Genomic DNA, 22,018 nt, shown 5'->3' with positions numbered 1-22,018 from the left:
AATTAGTCAGTGATAGTCAATCTACTTCTTTTGTCACGCTGCAATAAAAATACTAAAATAGTGTGTAATAATAATTTAAGAATGCAATAGTTAAGTAGTAACCTGATTGAAGCTACAGTAGATTAAGTGTTTTGACGTATATTTGTAGAACTAGATCTGTGTAGAAAGTGTGGTGATTTTTACGTGGGTAACACATTAAAAAAAATTATTATAGGTGTGTAATTATTAAAATGAGATTTAAAATCAGACGAAAGAATCATAATTTCTCGAGTTCATTTTTATAGGATTTGATTTTTCTATAAAGAGCAAGTGTACATTGAATAATCTCAGTTGTTAGACAAAAAAACCGACAATTTATATTTCAATATATTTATGATTTTTTTATTTATATGTATGTAATATTAATGTTTAATGGTATCATTAATAACTAATATTATTTACTTATTTTCTAAAATGAGTTGCTTATTTTAGAGAAGTTGAATCTATTCTCATATTCTTGGCTGTAACAATAAATTAGGCTTCTCCTTATGCAACTTCCAAGGTAGAACCCTTTTCTCACGCCTTTAAATTTATGTTCAGATTTTACTTAAAAAATAGTCTTTTCAAATCCTAGTTGGCTAGTTCATTGATTCATCAAGTTCAAGCTGCATTATAATCTAGGTTCTAGACCTTTCTTAACATGGCTAATAATATAGAAAGGAAATGAGAAATATGTCTAAATAACATACCATAAAAAATCTGATTTTATTTTGATGCAAAAGTTATTAGGAATAGTTTTGAGTTAAATTCAAGTTTCAGAGTGAGACGCAAGTTGTAACAAATTAGATCTTAAATATCTTTGTCATGAATGATAATCATTTTTTATAGAGTTAAGTTTCACATATCATTCATATAAATGTGAAATCAAACACATATTAATTTATACGATTTTATTTTTCTTTTTAGATTTGTGATTTTTTTTAGATTTCAAGTGTTTTTTACTAAAATAATTTTATTTAAGCTGAATAATATCATTATAAACGATAAAAGTTTTTCTCTAAGTATTTATATATGTAATTTAAAGTGTTGTTGTTAATTACTTATTTTTTCTATAATTTTTCCAAGAAAGCTATTACATAATTTTACCATATTATTATTATGTGGAACAATAAAAAGACTTCCCACCGGTGTAACTAATAAACGTAAATAATTTTTTTAATACAAATTATATTTTTTGTCCGTGTTTGAGAAGAACGAGATTTTTTTTTTACTTTTTAATTTTGATTTTTGAATACTACATTTTGTTTTTTTACTAATGTGAAATTGTAGATGCAAGATTTTTTTAATTTTTTTTTCATTTTAATTCCTAATAAATTGTAGATGCAAGATTTTGTTTTTTTACTAACATGTCACTTCATTGTTCACTAACTACATCATTAATGTCCATCCGCATTTGAACTAATGTAACCAACAAAATATATATTCAGAACGTTTTTATAAAATTAAAATGACAACACTTTACGCTTAATGATTTATGACTTCTAAACTCTCAATATAAGTCTTTGTATCCCAAAAATTTAAAATTAATGGACAGACGTGACAGACGTTAATTGAAAGAATTAAAAAATGAGTTACTTTTACACATGACACAAAAGAGTAAACAGGTGGCTTTTGGGATTAAAGTGAGTGTTAAATGTTTAATTTTTTTCTTCTTAAACTCTGGTTTATTATGAGAAAAAAAATCGTAACTAATTAGAAGTTTGATGAAAAGATAAGAAAGTGTGCTTAAGAATTATTTCTATAAAGATGGGTACTAAACAATTCAATCTTAACTCAGGGACATGGTAAATGGTTTAAGTGTTTACTCTAAACTCGAATAAAAATAATATGAATAAGCAACAACAATTAGTAGCTTAAGGCGGTGTTATCGAGTAATCACATCACGTTTGTGTATCCGTTACCTAAGAAAAACAATGAAGTGAGAAATTTGATCATCAATGAAGTGCAGATCGGTGGCGTGCATATGGTCCGGCACGCCCTTCCCTCACCGCGTTACCGCCGTCGCCGCTTTAACCGAACCTCCGACTCCCACCTTTTACACCGCCGGATCCGATGGCTCTGTCATCTGGTGGACCCTCTCCAATTCCACTTCCACTTCCCCACCGGTATTTTCAATTTCCACTCTCTTCATTTCAACTATCAAATAATAATAACAATCGCTTAGAGCCGACTCGATTTTGCAGCAACTTAAGGCGGTGGGCGTGTTGTGCGGTCACGCCGCACCGATCACCGATCTCGCCGTTTGTAGTCCCGTCGCTGACGCAGAAAACGGTTACGGTCCAAGTGGAAGTAAGTTCAGTGCGTTGATTAGTGCGTGTTGCGATGGTTTTTTGTGTGTGTGGAGCAAAAACAGTGGTCATTGCCGGTGCAGGAGGAAATTGCCACCTTGGGTTGGCACTCCCCGCATAATTCGAACTTTGCCTTCAACGCCTAGATATGTGTGTATAGCGTGTTCTTTCGAGGCAAGTGAAGGAGTAATTGATAGAGAAACTAAGCCTAGGAAGCCTCCTAAGTGCACTATTCTTATCGTGGACTCGTATTCGCTTTCCATTACTCAGACCGTATTTCATGGAAGTCTATCCATTGGCCCAATTAGGTTTATGGCACTAGTGTTAGGTGATGACGAGAAGAGGAATTCGGTTTTCGTGGCTGATTCTGCTGGGAGGCAGCAGACGGTTTTGATATCGGAGGATCAAGGGGAAAGCTTGGCGAGTTCCCTTGGAGATAAAGGTCAATTGGAGAGTTCTTTTTGCTATGAGGGATTGAGTGGCGTGGAGCAAATTGTTTCGGTTTTAACGTATGGGAATGTTGTTGCTTTTATATTGAGAGATAGGTGTGTGTTTAGGTTGTTGAATGGTGATAGTGTGATTGGAGAGGTTTCTTTTTTGGACAGCCTATTATGTTTGGATCAGGGTTCTGCTCAAATGTATGCTATTGGTGGGATTTTTCTTGAAAGTGATTATGTGGGGAATATATGCAATGCCAATGAATATGGAAACTCGATTACAGTACAATTTGCTGTGTGGAATAATGTAGGTTATGCAGTTATATATAATGTGTTGTACCAGAATGATGTTTTTAAATGTGAACTTCATTCTGATATTCCTGGTACTCATTATCAACCTGATATGAGATTATCTGTCTTTTTCCTACAAGTAAATCAGCATCTTGTTTGTGTCAAGTCAGTTTGCCTTAATCATGAGGAGCCTTTACTATGGAGACCACTTGCCACAATCTGGTCGCTGCATGATTTTGATGATGAACCTGGTAGATTGTACCGTCAATGCAGAAGGATCAGTGATGGTATATCTTTCATCGACTGGTTTGATAATTCATCTCAGCTCAAGGGACTGGATGGGCTAGAGACTATGCCTACTTTTGGTGTGAGTCCAAGTTCTGATGATGTAGACAACACACATGTGGATAGCATGAGTAATTATTATGCTTACAAGGGGAAGGTTGTTTCTTCTTCCATGATTATCTCTGAGAACCTCTTTACTCCGTATGCTGTTGTATATGGTTTTTTAAGTGGAGAAATAGAGGTTGTAAGATTTGATCTGTTTCAAGGGATTAGCTTGGACAATGCAAGTTCCAATCCTGATGAAAAGTCAACTGCATGCAAACAGTGCTTCTCAGGACATACAGGTGCTGTACTTTGTTTGGCAGCGCATCAAAAGATGGGTAGTGCCAAAAGCTGGAACTTTAAACGGGTTTTGGTGTCTGGAAGTATGGATTGCACGATTCGTATATGGGATCTTGACACCGGCAGTCTTATCATGGTAATGCATCATCATGTGGCTCCTGTGCGTCAAATTATTCTTCCCCCATCTTTGACTGTGCATCCTTGGAGTGATTGCTTCCTTTCAGTTGGAGAGGATGCATGTGTTGCTCTTGTTTCTCTTGAGACTCTGCGAGTGGAGAGAATGTTTCCTGGACACATGAACTATCCTTCTAAAGTTTTATGGGATGGAGCAAGAGGTTATATTTCCTGTCTCTGTCAAACACATTACGGAACTTCTGATGCTACTGATATATTATGCATTTGGGATGTAAAGACAGGTTCACGCGAGCGAGTCCTGCGTGGGACAGCTGCACATTCAATGTTTGATCATTTTTGTAAAAGCATCAGCATGAATTCCATATCTGGCACATTGCTGAATGGAAATACATCAGTCTCTTCATTACTTCTTCCAATAGTTGATGATGCAAGGCTCTCTAACTCCCCCTTAAATCGGTCAGACAACTTGCTTACTTCAACAAGGTCGTCACCAAATATTCCAAATATGACTGAGCTGAATTCTTCCAAAACAAATGCAGGTAAAGGAAATCCAGTGAAGCCAAATTCATCCTCTCTGATTGGTCTTTTGAGTAGCAAGCTTCCTATCAAATGCTCTAGCCCATTCCCAGGGATTGTGTCTCTGTGTTTTGATCTTGCATCGTTGATGCTCTCTTATCCAAAGAATGAGTCCATGGAAAATGGTGGTGGCAAGCCAGTGAATATCAATATGAAGCAGCAGGGAGTTCAGGAGCAAAATCCCAGCTACCATAATCCAGAAACTGTAGAGGGGCATGACTTGGTTAGCCTATTTGAAGAATACTTACTTCGATATAGCTTGTCATTTCTACATTTGTGGAGTGTAGACAGGGAGCTTGATAATTTGCTGATAAGTGAAATGAAGCTGAGGAGACCAGAAAATTTTATAGTAGCTTCTGGTCTGCAGGGGGATAAAGGGTCATTGACATTGACGTTTCCTGCTCAGAGTGCTACTCTTGAGGTAATTTGGACTGTATGTTGGGACTTATTTTCTTTTTATGTCTCATTTCAATAGTTTCTGAGACATTAAAAACCACATTTCAGCTTTGGAAATCATCATCTGAATTTTGTGCAATGAGGTCATTGACGATGGTGTCCCTTGCCCAACGTTTGATTAGCTTGTCTCATTCTGGTTCTGCAGCCAGCAGGTATAGTGACAATTACATTAATAGAAAAAAAATCCTGCACAAGTCAGGTTATCTGTACTTCCATATTTTCTTTGCTTTTAAATGAAAATCTTCTAATCATGTCTTGCGTTAATTTTTTTCCATGGAGGAAACCCTTTTTTCTTCTAAACTGAACTTATCTGGGAAACAAACTTCAAATTTAAGCTTTATAAACCAGATGAAATGTTTTTTAAACACTACAAAGTTTCAGAATCCTATTTGAGGTTCTTTACAAACTGGAATAACCATTCTTTTACTTATATAGTTCCAGGTGTTATGGATCTAGTGCTTAGTTTCTTTATGTTTTGCTGGTGGATTCTTGGTATTATTTAAAACCTAACATTGTCTTGAAGTTTTTCTTGCAACATATAAATATGATTTCCTAATAGAAAAATGATGAAGAATGATGAAATGAATAAAAAGAAAAAAAATGCCCAAATTAGCATGGCCACCTGATTAATGAGACAATTAAGCTTGATATTTTCTTTTTAAATCTTCTGAATAAAAAAATATTTAGTGCATGTAGGCTAAATAATGGTAGGTTTTCCATGCCTGGTTCTCATGATGCTTGCAAAGATTCTCTCCTGTTTTTGCCCCCTTGGCCCTTACTTATTTGACTTTTACTGTGGGTAATGGTACTTTTGTGCAGTTTTACAATATTTTTCCCTTTCTAATTCTTAATTCTTTAACTTATCAAATAATTAGTCAATTTATTTTCTCAAAATGCACTCAATTAGAAAAAAAATGTACTGATGATTCATAGTATCATATGCAGTGCTTTAGCAGCCTTTTATACTCGGAATTTCCTGGAAAATTTTCCAGATGTGAAGCCACCTTCATTACAGGTTGTAATATGTAAATGTGCTTTTGTAGTTCTGTAATTTTAATCTCAATTGACTTTACACATGTCCTATATTATTTGCGAGCTTGTGGAGAATATGTGATAAATTTGGATGCTGCATACTGCATTAAGCATGAGCTAACTCTTAATAAGGAGGAATAAGGTTTGGAGGGAATATTCCAGAAGAAATAATTAGTAGGAGGCTAGTGATTTTGTTATAGATGGTTTCAGGAGCTGTGAGGAGGTTAGATAATTTAAATTGGGGAAATTGGAATAGGAACGTATCTTTTTGGTAAATAACAGAAACTTAGATTTTCAGTGGGAGAAGGGAACACCCCCTGTAAAAGGATTCTTCCTCTTTTATTCTACACTTCAAATACAAACATCATTCTTTCTACCTTTCTCTTTCTTTCTCTTTTCAATTCTTGTCCAGCCTTAGCCATTTTTCTTTGTTTTAGAATCTTATGCTTTATTTCTTTTTGCAATATCCATTATTGCTTTTTTGTTCAATTTGCATTCTTGCAAGACAATTTTTCTGGTGTAGTGCTGCATATCTTAGGAAATATACGTCACTTATATTCATTTCTCAAAGAGGAAAAGAGTTGCTTGATAGACCAAAAACTATATAGTTTAGAAATTTATGGAAAGAAAAAGGTCATTTAGACCAAGATATGAGAGCGGTAGTTTGATGCCAACAGCTGACATGTATATGTGCCCTAGTGGGAAAAGGCTTGGGGGAAATAGTGTAAACCCGGGAGAAAAATCCCTCAATTGCTTGGCCTTTATAGTTTGGTCATCCCTTTTTCTTGTTTCTGTCTTAAATTTCCTTGTAAGCACACATGTTGGTTTTAAATAACTAATTGGCAGTTCAAACTTATACATTGTGTTTCTTGGAAAAAGCTCCTACAAAGGGAGTTTGTTTTCTGAATGTTGTATCTGCTTTTAAAAATTAGTGGGTTTAAAATTATGATGCACTTTAAATCAAATCAAGGGTGGATACATCCTTACTTTCTCACTTCGGAAACAAACTCACTTTAGAGGAGGTTCATCCATGTTTCTTGAGTGTTTGAGATAGCTTGAAGTCTGGCAGTCTAGTCCATTCTCTTTGCTGCAGCATAACATTTTACTAAGGCAATTTTTTATTTATATTTTTTGTTCCGTAAGATAATGTTGCTGGAATGATCAATTCCAATGTTTGATTAGCATTGTAGTTTGTCATATTATGGGTGGTTGACAATGCTCATGCATTTTTTGTTAAAAAACTTCCCAATTACTTGATGTCAAGTTCTGAAGGATATCTCCTCTTTTCGCAGCTCTTGGTGGCTTTTTGGCAAGATGAAAGTGAACATGTGCGTATGGCTGCACGCTCTATATTTCATTGTGCTGCCTCTCATTGTATTCCTCTACCTCTATGCAATTCAAAACCTACCGAGTCAAACAATATGAGTTCCCAAACTGGAAGTAGAGACAAACATCTAGGAAATATGACAGAAGAAAGTATATCTCCTAAGGAAGAAAAGCAAGGAATTTCCCAAGATGAGGAATCCAAGATACTTGCTTGGTTAGAATCATTTGAAGTTCAAGATTGGAATTCTTGTGTTGGTGGAACAAGTCAGGATGCAATGACATCTCACATTATTGTTGCTGGTGCACTGGCTATCTGGTATCCTAGTCTTGTAAAACCAAGTCTTGCCATGCTAGTTGTTCATCCGTTAATGAAGTTGGCTATGGCCATGAATGAGAAATACAGCTCCACTGCTGCTGAGCTCCTTGCAGAGGGCATGGAAAGTACATGGAAAGAATGCATTGTCTCTGAGATTCCTCGTCTGATTGGGGATATTTTTTTCCAAGTAGAGTTGAGTGGTCCATCTTTAGTGAAAGAAATTTCAGATGCATCTTTTTCTATTAAGAAGACTTTGGTGGAGGTTCTTCTTCCAAGTTTAGCTATGGCTGATATACCAGGCTTTCTAACTGTGATTGAAAGCCAAATTTGGTCTACTGCATCTGATTCACCAGTTCACATGGTGTCCTTGTTGACTCTTATAAGGATCATGCGTGGTTCTCCAAAGAATTTGGCTCAATACCTTGACAAGGTTTTAAAGCTACTTGTTACCAAGACTAACTTGATTTTCATCAATGTTTTGGATAGATTCATCTTACTGCTTCTAGTTCTAGATTGATTTTTCACATGACTTCATGTTTTTGGTTCAATATCTAATTAAATATGTTCATTTATATTTATTTCTTTTCTTGTTTGATTATTGTTCAATTTCCATTTGGTAGATGTGAATCCTTGAAATTAAACATATTAGTATATCTTATTGTGGACTAGTTCCTTTATTTAGTTGAAGGACTATTGTTTGGAGGGAATTATATCCAAGGAACGTTCAGAAAGAGAGAAATAATGATACTTTATTATTTTAAATGTAGATTTTATTTTTTTAAAAATGAAATATTTATTTTATATTTTTATACCAAATGTGTTTATTGCAAGGGGTAGAGGGGTACCAAAAAAAATTACAGGCAAAACGATCAACTAAGATTTAAAGGTTGATAAACAGGCATGATTTATGGCAAAACATTATGGCATCCTTTGATCCATGCAACTAAGCTCACCAGTGGGAAAACGTTTGTTGTTTTATATACTAATGTTGACAGCTAGAACTATTTAGTATTTATGTCTTGCAAACTGAATCTTGTCTGTATCTCTCTAAGTTCTTCATTTTAGATCTAAATTTGTTTTTATACGGGTTTGTGTACTTTCTTATAATGAATTTCCTATTATATCTTCTTAACATATTGCTGTTCTTTTCTATTCCTGATGGTTGGGAATTGGGAGCAGAGTGATTTTCTATTTTGAGGGGCTATCATCTTTTTGTACTGAATCATGCGCAACATAGGATCTGCTAGTAGTTTTGTCTGCCCCTTAAGATTTAAATATCATACTACTTATTTGTTTTGAAACATTAAAGCATGAATTTTTGTGACAGTGCGTCAGATCTGCAGGTGGTCAACTTCATTTTACAGACTATAGATCCAAGCAACTCAGTCATGCGGAAGACATGCTTTCAGAGTTCAATGACAACTTTAAAGGAAGTTGTACGTGTATATCCCATGGTGGCTGTCACTGATTCATGGACCAAACTAGCAGTTGGAGATGTGATTGGAGAAATTAACAATGCAGGCATTAGGGTTTATGATATGCAAAGGTATTACTATTAGTATTCAGAGATAGACTGTAATTTTTAAAATATGTTCAGGCTGAAATGTTTAAATATCCTCCAATTGTTATGTCTCTCATGTACCTGAGAGAAGTGCACTTATTTTGTGTCATTTATATGTTGGATGGGAAGATCAAAGAAATAAAAACCATTAGAGTAGAAGTAAAATTTTGAAGGGAGTGAATAACAATACTGGGGATATTTAAGGGGAAAAAGAGAGGATTTGGTGGTCCTATACCTACTGCTTAGTTCCACCTCTGTTTGTATCCTAAGTAGCTGACTGGTAATTTTCTTTGCTGATAATTGTATTCTTTAAGCTCATATTCAGAAAATGGAGAAAATCACCATATCAAATACATTTGGTGGCATTTGTAAATCATCTTTTAATTTCCATTTTCAAATAATTTGTGACTAAAATGTTCATTCATTTAATACCATAATTACCGTGGGTAGGCTATGGATGATATAGACCAATTTTTAAAGACCTTTAAGGATTGACTGAAATAATTAGAAGTTTATTATGGACCTGACCTACTTTCCCTGTTCATATGATAATGGTATTTATAACTTGTTAGGATCCAATTGTAAGGTATGGGACTTGAGTTCCACATTGGAATTTTGGGATTCTAGTTTGGGGTTTATAAGGCCTTGGGCTCTTCAACTACAATAGCTAGCTTTTGTGGTGTGGTTCTCTCAAGGTTCTTATCGATTGGTATCAGAGCCTTTCACCATGTCTCTTGGCTGCAAATGAGTGGCGTGGGTGGTGACGCTGAGATTGCAGTGTTTGCCTGGGACTAGTGAAAGGGCTAGTACACAACCAGCCCGCGCGGGGGGCCAGGGCTGCAGGGCATGGTGGGATGTTAGGATCCAATTGTAAGGTATGGGACTTGAGCCCTACAATGGAAGTATGAGATTCTAGTGTGTGGTTTATAAGGCCTTGGGCTCTCCAACTACAATAGCTAGCTTTTGTGGTTTGGTTCTCCCAAGGTTCTTATCATAACTTGTTTCCTCTCTCACGCTCTCACCCTTCTATGATTCCATTTTTTAAATTTCTGATTCAAAATGTCTGCTTGTGTTTTTTCACTCCATGATATCAGAAGAGATAATAATTTCCTAAAATGGAGAGCCTTCATTTTTTTATGCAGTGTGACAATGGTAAAGGTTTTGGATGCAAGTGGGCCTCCTGGACTTCCAACTCTGCTCCCAGCAGCAACATCAGGAACAATGTTGACTACTGCAATTTCAGCACTGAGCTTTTCACCAGATGGAGAGGTACTGACAGATTGTGTTGATAAAAATCTTGACTACTTGGTGTTTCATGATATGATCTAGTTGGTAGGTTTTGAATTAGCTATCCAAATTATGATATATAAAATTTGATTGTATTCAGAATCTTAATTACATTAGTTAAACTATAAACTCTGATATATCTGTGACCTAAATTTTGTGAGACCCACAAAATAATGTGATTTCCAATCAATAATAAAGAGATTGTTAGAGAGTATGCTGGCATTTCTATAGTGATTATTCAGTACCACTCGTAATAATTGCACCAACAGACCTCCCCATAGTGCCGTGCATCTCCCCATTTTATGTCAAATATTTTGTTTCTTTTTCTCTATGAACCTTGATATTTAGACTTGCTTTGAGTATCTCTAACTGATCATTCTTTCCCTCTTACACCTTGAACATTCTTCACTGATAGGGGCTGGTTGCTTTTTCTGAAAATGGGCTACTGATTAGATGGTGGTCACTGGGATCTTTTTGGTGGGAGAAACTAAGCCGGAACTTTGTTCCTGTCCAGTGCACCAAACTAATATTTGTTCCTCCTTGGGAAGGATTTTCACCTAATTCATCAAGGTCAAGCATAATGGCCAATATTTTGGAAACTGACAGGCAGATGAACTTTCAGGTAATTTCTTTGATATCCTTTCTTTTTTACTGTCATAAACTATTTTACTTCCAGTGAATGAAACTATATTTCCTTTTGTAGGATAATGTGAGGGATTCAAACCACGGGGACAGTCCGAAACACGCGCTTCATAGTTTGGACCTCTCCTATAGACTAGAATGGGTTGAGGGGCGGAAAGTACTTCTTACAAGGCATGGTCATCAATTGGGCACTTTTCAGTTATAGGCATCAACTAGTGCTGATTCTTTGAAGTTTTTGCTGGGAATTTTCATTGATTCCATAATTTTAGTTGAGGCTATCATGAAAGAACTCTCTAGCATCTATAGCAGCCAGCCCAATCTAGCAACAGAAGATTTTTTATTAGCTGATACTAGCATACTGTTTGAGGAGGTATTCATTGGAACTCATAATTGGAGACACCACCTTTGTGAGGATTTATAGAGATCAGCTTGATGGTACCGGGAGCCAATTGGACGGTCTTAGTGCGACTTCAGATGTTTGGATGAAATACTGGGAAAAGGAAGAAGTGAGCCTTATAATACAGGAACCATTAACTTGTTTACAGTTAGGGGCCAAATAATTATTACAAAGTTATTCAGGAGTAACCATTCTGATTGACTATTTTGGTCACTATCTATGAATAAGTTAAGTAGTTTCTGACGTCCCCGAAGAATAACTGGGGAAAATTAGTCTTCAGGAATCAACGTATACAGTCTATATATATATATCGAGAGAATTCACGTTGATCTCTCCCCAATTTTACAGAGAGCATTCTTTATTCACCTTAAATTTTGTACAGGACTCTGGCTTCTCATGTAGTTTATTTGAGTATTGTCTTTTTTTATTGAGATGAACATGGCCAAATAATTTTGATTGAACAAAAGGAAAAGAAGGCCATGACCACGTGTGGTAGTTATGTGTAGAAATAAGAAATATATTATATGGTAAAATACCTTAATTCCTTCTTCAGATCAGAGTGCAAGTTGAATTACTACAATGAATATGAAGGATAATTGTTTAACTACACCGAGATTCAATATGAAGGATAGTTTTTAAGAGGAACCGCGTGAAAATGCAGGATTAAATTATCCAAGAACAGTGAGAAAGAAGGTATATAAATCTCCCGCAGTTATGGGTTGTCACCAGAACGAATGGTTGTACTATACAGTACCATGGGATCATCTACCTGTTCTTTTCATTTCAATAAAATATCACCTACTCTTGGATTTTGCGAAATCTATACATATAAAGCTACACCCTTTATATGAAGGATCTCTCTGGTAATCTTTTTCACTTGTAAGAATTGTGGTATATATGAAGATGTTGCGTTGTTTTGAAGAAAAAATTCATTAAAGGGTGTAGCTTTATATGTATAGATTTCGCAAAATCCAAGAGTAGGTGATATTTTATTGAAATGAAAAGAACAGGTAGATGATCCCATGGTACTGTATAGTACAACCATTCGTTCTGGTGACAACCCATAACTGCGGGAGATTGATATACTTTCTTTCTCACTGTTCTTGGATATTTACATATTGTTATTGTTTGATTAAAATTTAAGGTTTTCAAAATTAATTTTATAGTGAATAGATAGATTAGGAGAGAAATGAAAATATTTAATTTTTTCATTAAGTAAAATTGATTATGTTCTGGTTTAGGACTTGGTTCAAGTATGACCTATATTTATAAGGCTATTTAAGAGACTGGTCCAAATTCTTGAATGTCTAAGAATGCTTTCCGAAGCTTAACATCTGATGGCCGACTGCCAATGAGGTGGTTAGTATCTGACTCACGATTTCCATGTAAATTAGGGAAATAATTAGACATAAGAAATACCATTCCCACCAACTGAATAGGTCGGATAGATTTATAAATATTTCATTCTCAATATAAAAGGTACACACTCAAACAAATGATAAGGATGAGACACTCTAATTCATAACTTGAAAAAAAATAATATCCATAAGAGTAATTATTCTTTATTAATATTATCGTTTAAAATAAATTAACTCTTCTAAATTTAGTTTTAAAATATAAATTAACTTTTATTAATTCTTTAAAAAAAAGTTGATCATCACCCTTTGCAGTTGGCAACTTGCTGGACTGTCGGTCGATCGCGCGACCCAACCACTTACCTGTACAAATTCTAAACAGACTCCCGTCTTAACACGTTAGAGGGAATTAAATATTGAAATAAATAAATTATGTACCATAGCTTAAAATGCATGCTGAAATTAAAAATTAATATATATGATTTCTCAAGACTTGTCCAGAAAAACTGTTTAGTGTATACATTATTTATTCTTATTCTTACCATAACATTTTATAACAATTTTCACACTTTTTTCCTCTTAATTTTTTTCTATTACATTTAGGGAGGGATTCAAAGGGGTAGGTAGGGTCCTAACCTCAACACTTTCTTTATATATAAGAGAAAAAATAAAAATAAAAAATATCAATAGAAAAAAAATAAAAAAATAGTTGTTGATTTGATAATTTTCTATTAGTAATTATTTCTAATTTTATGCATAAAAGTTATAGTAAGTATTTTTTATCAAATTTATTATTCATTAAATATTTAATAATTAAATAATTGTGTACAGAAAAATTCAATCCCTTTAATGCATTTTTGGAGCCGTCCCTGGTTACATTGTTTATTTTATTTCACACTTCTTTCTTTTGTCTCATCTCTCTTTTATGTCCGAATTGTTATACTAAGAATCTGAATAAATAACTTTTCTCTGTAAGCATTACTGCCATTACATAAGGAGGCTGAGATAAAATTTTCACCTGGTTTTCATTTTTCTCGACAAAGCACAATAGGATCCACCCATTCAGCAATGAGCCAATGATTGATATTTGATACATTAATTATTCGTTGAATATGTAACCGCGTTTTCTTCATACATTTTTTTTATATCTACAAAGGGAAACTATACTCTGGCTCGAACACATTACTAGTATCATAGTATGTAGTCTTGATCGCCGCAAATCCATGACCTGCGTATTTTGTAAGGTTGCAAAATTTGATGACGCTTGGGCAACGTTTGGTGTATGAATAGAATACAATAGAACAACTTATTTTATTCCAATATTTTTTTTCATTCTATTCTTTTCAGTGTGAAATTAAAATGTATTATTTTTTTAATCTTAATTATATTCGTGCTATTATATTTTAAACCGTATTAAACATAAAATAAAACTTGTGTATTACATGCATGTATTTTGTTTCATTTTAATAAGTCTACTAAATGCTACACATGAGTATTCAGCCAAAAGAATATGTTAATTAAATTACATGTGCAAAGTTTGATGAAATATATGATTTATTTGGTAATTATGACAGGATAACATACTATAATATATAAGAAAAAAACTTCATAAAAAATTCAAAACCACCTTCAAAGTCGGAAAGGCAACACAAAATATACTAAGCAACATTACAAGGAAAAAGAGAAACCCAACAACAAGCTTGAAGACGAATGGACTTCACTGGGGAACTAAAACCTCCATGGTCGAAAACCCGCTAGAAGGCAACACAAAATACACTAGGCAACTGCGTACAAGGTGAAACACAATTACAGGCCACAAGATGGACCAATTTCATAAAGGTATTGAAAGCCTTCATGATTAAAAAAACCCACTAATTAAATGGCAATAACAAACAACTTTGTAAAGACAATAAAACTTTTAAAGTTGAGAACACCTCAAAAGGCAAAACAAATCCAACGCACAAACTCACAGTATAAACCCTAAGAGAGATCAACCATTTGATGTCAGTAATCCACTTAGAGATGTCACGCAAAAGATCGATAATCATTGAGAACCTCAAAAAATTAAGGTCATGCCAATGCAAGTAATGACAACCTATAGACTGCAAAAGCCTATTGCAAATAGTAATGGCATAAAGGTCTTAAACATCAATCGATAGTGAGGGAATTAAGGTCTTATATGGAAAGATGAATCACTCATTGTCACCCCCTAAGCAAACAAAAAAGGGAAACAAAAATTGGTGGTCAATATTCAATTCTATTTCTTGTTTTGGGATTGAAGAATGAAGGATTCACCAATTAATACTAAACAATGGAGACAAAATAAAAGAAGTAAAATCAACAAAAAAGGAGAAGAGAAGTGTTTGTTTGAAATTGCAATATCTACAGCCATAGTTTGCTATTTCAACATCAAGAATCGTGTATATAGTTTTCACCGTAGCATTGCAAATTACAGCGTCAACCTCAATGTACGTAAAAATCGTGATATAATCACAACTGCAATTTAAAATACCCAGGAAACTGATCGAAGGATTAAATAGGGAGTTAGGGACTATAGGGAGGCCTGAGATCTACATTGTCCTTAAAAAAGAAAAATCAAGTCACAAATTTTCGCTATTCATCATTAGTTTGATAAAGGAACAAATTAAGGGTGTGGAAAATCATCCGTGAAACCGGTATCTAATGCAAAATGTTGGCACTCAAGTCCTATCAGTTTCTCTAGATCCGAGCTTGGAATCCAACCATCACCAAATTGAGCACTATCATCCTCCAACCAGTCAAGAAAATCTTCCTCTTTCTTCAAGTCCATGCTTTGTTGAACGCTTGAGGAACAAGTAGTCTTCTTTTGGTGACGAGTGGTTGTTGGAGGAGGAACAAGGGAATTGTTCTTCCTAGTGGTCCCAGCAAGAGAGTTTCTTCGAGTTGGGTGGGGATGGCTGTGTTCAGCAGTGTAGGTTACCAGAAAAACCGCAGGATCTAAGTGGCTCCTTTCAACCTGTTTCCTCGCCAAACACCCTTTGGAACTGCTGCATCTATAATAGCTTCGAGGATAGGGTGAACCCTTTATTGGTTTCTGTCCATATTTTCGCCATGCCCATGCATCATCAAGACCTTCTGCTGTTGTCACCTGCTTCACCACACTCTTGTTCTGGCTCTTCTTGCTGCAACAACAAGCAACATGCACATCATTATATTATTTACTTTGCACTACTCACATCACCACTTTGGAAAAAGATATTATACATGAATGGCTATACACTTTTACACTTCTGTTCAAGCATAATGTGACTTTTAATATAATTATCATAAAAATTAATAAATTTATCATATATAATTAAAAGATTTTGTAAAATTTTTTAAAATAGTAGTTAAATAATGACATAAAACTTTTTACACCATTCATATATAATTCTTTTTCTCATTTTAAATAGAAAAATATTAAATGGACATCCCATAATATGCTAATATATACTCAGAGAGAAAAGGAAATAATAATAAAAATAATAAGTGTAATAGATATGATGTGATAAGAAGAGATCAATAATTCATTTAACTATACATTCAAAAAATAATTATATCAAAATTCTTAGATCTCTCTTGTTACTGTAATAACTTTTGAGGGAAAATTCTATTTAAAATTTTTAAAAATTATGATCTAACTTCAAATATATTTAAGTCAAATATCTATATCAAAATAAAAAGTATGATATTTGCTCTACAAATAGTGTAAGACAAATGAAATTGTGTTTGAATGTACAAGATAACATACCTTTTTTTACATTTAGGTGCTGCGGTGACTTTCAATCCTTGTAGAGCTACTTTCTCTTCTGATGCTTTGATCACTTGTTCAGGCTCTATGGGGATAGGTGGGGAAGTTGTAACGATGGTGTGCGGTGAAAGAGGGTGAAAAACTGGGTAGAAAGGTTTGTAAAGGTCTTCCAAATCATCAAGGACTCTCGTGGTTTCTGAGAATTCGGGAAAGCTATCAAGCAGCTCATCTTGTTCAGAGAAGAAATAAGAAAAATCAGGATTTGGGTCATCCATGGTGGTGGCTTCACCGGTGTTTCCTCTCACAATAGCTTCCAAATCCCAATCTCTCAAGCACGCAAATTCATCCATCAACCAAGTTGCAACTAAGAATCAAGATATATATCAAACAGTGAAAAAAGAACTAAAGAGAAGGGGGTGTTGGACCGTGTGACTTCAAAACTGAAATGGAAGTCAGAAACCTTGTTTGGAAAGAGAAGAGGGTTTTGAAGAAATGTCAAACCAAAATGTTTGGCTATATATAGATAGATGAAATGGTAACCAGTGGGTAGGGTTTTGAATATATGTTCTCTCTTTTGACTTCAAAGTTCAAATTGGCAATAGTGTTTCAAATGGGTTGACTAACTATAAAGTCAAAATGTGAGCAAGTGGGAGTGTAGAAGGGATATTTTTTTTCCAGCAAATTCGGTGCTGATTCAATTAATATATTGCCCAACTTTTTCCTTCATCTGGGGTTATAGACTTATAGGCGAGTGTATATGTATGACAGTGGATAATAAGACAATTTGAATCAGTCTTGCGGTTAAGTCAATTCAATACAAATTGGTTGGAGGATCTCGTACGTAAGGGACCAATAATTTGGAGTTTGCCATTATATTAATATATATAAACTAGATATCTGTAGAGCCCTCACTTGGTTGCTTGGCTGTTTTTCTCTCACAGCTGAAAATAAAATTGTGGATCGGCCTAAAAAGTAATTGAAGTCCTAGAATGAATTGAATTAGCTAGGTATGCTATTATTTATACAATATATATAATATTTTATATAACACTTTCTGCACATTAATTATTTTTTAAGACTTGTTCTCTCTACTCTTTGTTTATCCATTTTTTATTGTAAAAAATTATTAAAAAAATCATATAAATACAACTCGTGCGGATATGATCATGTTACGTCATGCGTGCATGCGAGTTTAGTAAGAAATTTAGAATTTTCTTCAAAATGACTTGCTTTTTATCTGATTATTATTACATTTCAGTTTGAGGAGCTTAGTTTGCTGATGTTAGATGCGGTCAGCTGAAGTGGGCTTATAATTATAATTAGTTAGTTACATATCGCACACGTTTCTAGTTCTCTGTCATAAGGTTATAAGTTATAACTGTAACTAGCTCCAACCCTTGCTTAGATTTGAGACCACACTCTCCTTTTTGGGCACGATACGTTACCATAGTACTATAAACCCTAGCTAGCTAGTATTCTAGAAAAACCGAACGTAATCACTTTTTTCTTCATTGTATTCTTTAAAGATGTTCCACTCATTTATCACAAGATAATAAACAACTGAAATTAACTATTTAGCAAAGAGTTATATCAATTTTATATTTCTTACAATATTTTATCTCCTTATCTCTCTTCATTACTTAGCACAACTCATTCTTCATGCATATATGCACTCTTCTTTCTTTTCTTATCTCTCTTTACCGCAGATTGAAGAAACCAAAACAATAAATAAATTAAACTCTAATATATACTACTACAAAATATTTCATATACGAATTAAGTTAAAAAAAAACGCATTAAATTTACTTCCATTAATATAACACACACACATATATATAGGAGTGCAACTCTACACAAACGGTATAATATAAACGTCATTCAAACAGCTATATGATGCATCGATATATCAATTTCCTTGGTCAACAAAACTATTAGTCAATATGCATGTATCATACTTTTAGTAAAGACAAATTTTATTAGATAAAGAACATACAATTATAAAGAGAAATCTAATGCCAAATATTGTTAGTTCATTTTTTTTGGTAGTAATACATAATTAAATTAATAGTTTATTTTATTATATTATATTAATTTTCAACATAAAGATGAATTTTATATAACTTTTAAAAGAATTATTTTACCCCTTATTACTTCCCTTTTATCTGTCTCATCTTTCTCTTAATCGTAGATACCATAGTATAAAAGTACTCTGAGAGTACAGTTTCTCTTTAAGAAAGTTGTCCAACCCTGCCAATTAATTCCCTGCTAAACCCATTTCCTTTCAACAATGAATATATAGCATGTATATGGCCAAGTTAGGAAGTAAATATCTGCTCTTGAATTTAAAAAAGAAAAAAGAAAAAAAAAAAGAAGAAGGAAATTAAGTAAATTGTTGCAACTTGCAAGGATCCGCCACTTGGATCGATGCAGTAATATTTGGGGGGATGTATGATCTTCAATAGTGTTAAATTAACAAGGACAAAAAAAGTAGAGCAAAGAAAAAACAAACATCTTAAAAGCTGAAATATTGTTTGTTTCGTAAAACGCAGGGAAATTAAGTGACGCTACATGCAAATGTAGACTTTTATGACCAATGTGGTCCGAATCATCAAACATTACATTGTCATCATATAGCCCAATTTTATGACTTTACCGGTTGTGCATGCTTCTTCACAAGATTTAAAATTATGGGAGTTGCTCCTCGCGTGTACCATGCCGGTTTTGTAACTAGCCTATATATGGTTGGATAATCCATAAATATTTACTGGAGAAGAAATTTCTTTTAAAGAAAAGTTATTTTTTTTTTTTATAGAAATTCTTTTATTTAACCTTTTTAAATTAAAAACTGAGTTTAATTTATGTATAAACTAATTTTAATTCATAAAAAAGTTTGATTTTTCTTCTTATTTTTTATTATTTCCATATACTTTTGAAAACACGCGTGTATTTTTTTTATATTTCTATATACTTATTAAAAGAAAATATAACTAATAGTGTGTTAATTTGGATACTTTCTAGAGTTAATTAATTTTAACCTTCAAAATTACGATGAAAAATTAAAAAAGTTGAAACAATTATTTTTTGTTCTTGCTTCATTAGAATATTGATTTTGATGAAATTGAAAGTTAATCTAAACACACACTAGCTGTTTCTCGGAAATACAGTGGATTTTGTTATACATAAGTTGCATTATTCTGAGTGATAAAAAAAATGTACGTAAGTTATTTTAATTATAAATGTATTTTTAAATTAGCTTTTTTGTTCTCTAATTTATTTTTTAATTTAATTTGATTTTTTAGTTTTTTGGATTCAATTTAGTCTTTTAATTTTTTAAATTAATTTAATTTGGTCATTCAGTCTAAATGATAAAAAATAACACTTTGTAATGGTTCAAAACGATCATTAGTGATTTTAAAACGTCACAAAATACATATACACATTTTTCAAAAACTGATTTAAAAAATTAAATAACCAAATTAAATAAAAAAAATTAGAAAACTAAATTGAAAAAATTTTAAAAAATAAAAGACTAAATTGAACTAAAAAATTAGAGAATTAAGTTCAACTTAAATAATAAATTAAAAAACTAAAAGACTAATTTAACCTAAATAAAATATGAAGCTTGTTAATCACTACTACCAATATTGGTTTTCATTGATGTAAAAAATTTATTGATTTTTCCGATTATTAATTTATGTTATCAGATCTTTTCTTTTAGCAACATTTTTTTAATCTAAGACTTGTTTAGAGAATTTAAATTAATGATTTATCGGAACAACCAAAACGGGTTAACAAATTAATAAATAGAAATTTATCATTAAATATATGAAATTACGGCGAGATTGCATTGAAAAATCATGAATTTGATAACATTTTTCTATAAATTTTTCACTTATATTATCATTGTCTTAAAATTACTTGACGGCATTTTGCATAATATATTAATAAGTATTGCTACACAGTTTATTTAAAATTTATAACATTAAAATATTATTTAATGTTTTTATTTTAAAATTTATTAAAAATGTTAAACGTATGGAATATTATGATTAAAAATTCGTAATGTCGTTTACTTGGAGGAAAAAATGCAAACGTGTTTGACTAGCTACGTAATTATCAAATGAGTTGTTTACTAATATTTTAATTTGTAGATTACACATAATAAATTTTAACTTTTAAATAATTAAAATTTAAATAAATAATTTTTTTAACATTTAAAATAATTGATCTATAAATAATAAATTATACAATTTAAAATTAATTAACTAAAACAATAAATACTCAAAAATATATTTTTATCAATATAAATTAAATTTATATAAAAACACCATATAAACATGTTCATTTACGCTATTTAAATTTATAAGCTACTTTAATATATGTAATTTTATCAAACACTTATAATTTAATAAGTTAGTTTAACTTTTAGTTGCTAGTTTATTTTTTCAATTGCTAACTAACTTTTTTAATTTTTTAGATAGCTTTTAAATTATTTTTGCCAAACATAAAACTAACTACTATGTTTAGCAAAACATTTTAGGTTGACTTCTAATTTTTTTACTCAATGAAAAATCTGTTTGACCTAATAAATAATATTTGGTTGAAAAACATTTTTAGTAGCTTATGGTGTTTTTTAGATTCTTTTGAGGTAACATTTTTAAAATATTAGTTTTTAATTTTTAGCTTTTTACATTTATTTCTTTTCTGTCCTTATAATACTTATTAAATTTGTATTTTACTCTTTTTAAACAATGTGAATTTTATTATATTTTAACCATTAAACAAACTAATATAATGAAAATATGATGATTACTCAAGTGTATTCAAAAAAACGATTGACAGTATAATATTAATAATCAAATATACAATATAAAAATATAATAATTGAAACTAAAAAATGATTAAAATAATTTATCTATAAAAAAATTACAAGAGGTTAAAATTAGTTAAAAAATAAATTATAAATACCCAAAATTAGTTAAAAACTAAATCATATATCAACAAAAAATTAAATTAAGTTTGATATAAAATATGTTTATTTTTATCATTTTATATTTATGAGTAATTTTAACATGTAATTTTACCAAATACATATTATTCGATAAGTTAGTTTTATATATGCTTTTAGCTATCAACTTTAAGTTAATTTTTCCAAACAATTAGCTTATTAGTTATAAAATAATAGACTGGAAAGCTTATAAGTTAGTTAATTGAATGAGCATGAATGCTGAGAAAAAATGATAAAATTGTAACCTAATCTTTGTTCCTTAACTACCATGTAACTAAAACTAAATTTTTGTGTCTTATTCAATTTTGATAAAAAAAAAATTATTTAACTTACTTTGAGTTCATTTTGAGAATACAACTATATGTTCTGATCCTATCTTCAAAATCCCCCTTCATAGTGATGGATCCAAAAAAATTATATTGTGGAGACAATACTCATACAAGTAATGGGATAATATTCATGATATAGATTACTTG

The 22,018-nt window shown here is 32.2% G+C and overlaps 2 protein-coding genes across 4 annotated transcripts; one reads left to right on the top strand and one right to left on the bottom strand.

The window, feature by feature from the left end:
* Positions 1-1,796: 1,796 nt before the first annotated feature.
* On the top strand, positions 1,797-11,962 carry LOC114413413. 3 transcript variants are annotated; one of them, XM_028377819.1, is made up of 9 exons: positions 1,800-2,144; positions 2,223-4,814; positions 4,898-5,001; positions 5,795-5,864; positions 7,174-7,953; positions 8,867-9,069; positions 10,227-10,353; positions 10,787-10,993; positions 11,075-11,962. In XM_028377819.1, exons 1-9 carry the CDS (start codon positions 1,977-1,979, stop codon positions 11,216-11,218), a joined length of 4,395 nt encoding a protein of 1,464 aa, XP_028233620.1. In that variant the 5' UTR covers positions 1,800-1,976; the 3' UTR covers positions 11,219-11,962. The 3 variants fall into 3 exon arrangements, 2 of the variants coding, with proteins under 2 accessions (XP_028233621.1, XP_028233620.1); XR_003666910.1 differs by lacking the exons at positions 10,787-10,993; positions 11,075-11,962 and having other exon boundaries at positions 1,798-2,144; positions 8,851-9,069; positions 10,227-10,352; XM_028377820.1 differs by lacking the exons at positions 10,227-10,353; positions 10,787-10,993; positions 11,075-11,962 and having other exon boundaries at positions 1,797-2,144; positions 8,859-9,034.
* A 3,163-nt stretch (positions 11,963-15,125) lies between these two features.
* LOC114413412 (probable WRKY transcription factor 29) lies at positions 15,126-17,008 on the bottom strand. The gene is made up of 2 exons (XM_028377818.1): positions 16,535-17,008; positions 15,126-15,926 (listed from the first exon to the last, which is right to left on the bottom strand). Exons 1-2 carry the CDS (start codon positions 16,882-16,884, stop codon positions 15,410-15,412), a joined length of 867 nt encoding a protein of 288 aa, XP_028233619.1. The 5' UTR covers positions 16,885-17,008; the 3' UTR covers positions 15,126-15,409.
* Between the last annotated feature and the right edge of the window lie 5,010 nt (positions 17,009-22,018).

Source organism: Glycine soja, chromosome 5, assembly GCF_004193775.1.
Source record: "Glycine soja cultivar W05 chromosome 5, ASM419377v2, whole genome shotgun sequence".
NCBI classification, from domain to species: Eukaryota; Viridiplantae; Streptophyta; class Magnoliopsida; order Fabales; family Fabaceae; genus Glycine; species Glycine soja.
The sequence above is the reverse complement of the archived record's forward strand: the minus strand, read 5'-3'. Positions and strand labels throughout refer to the sequence as shown.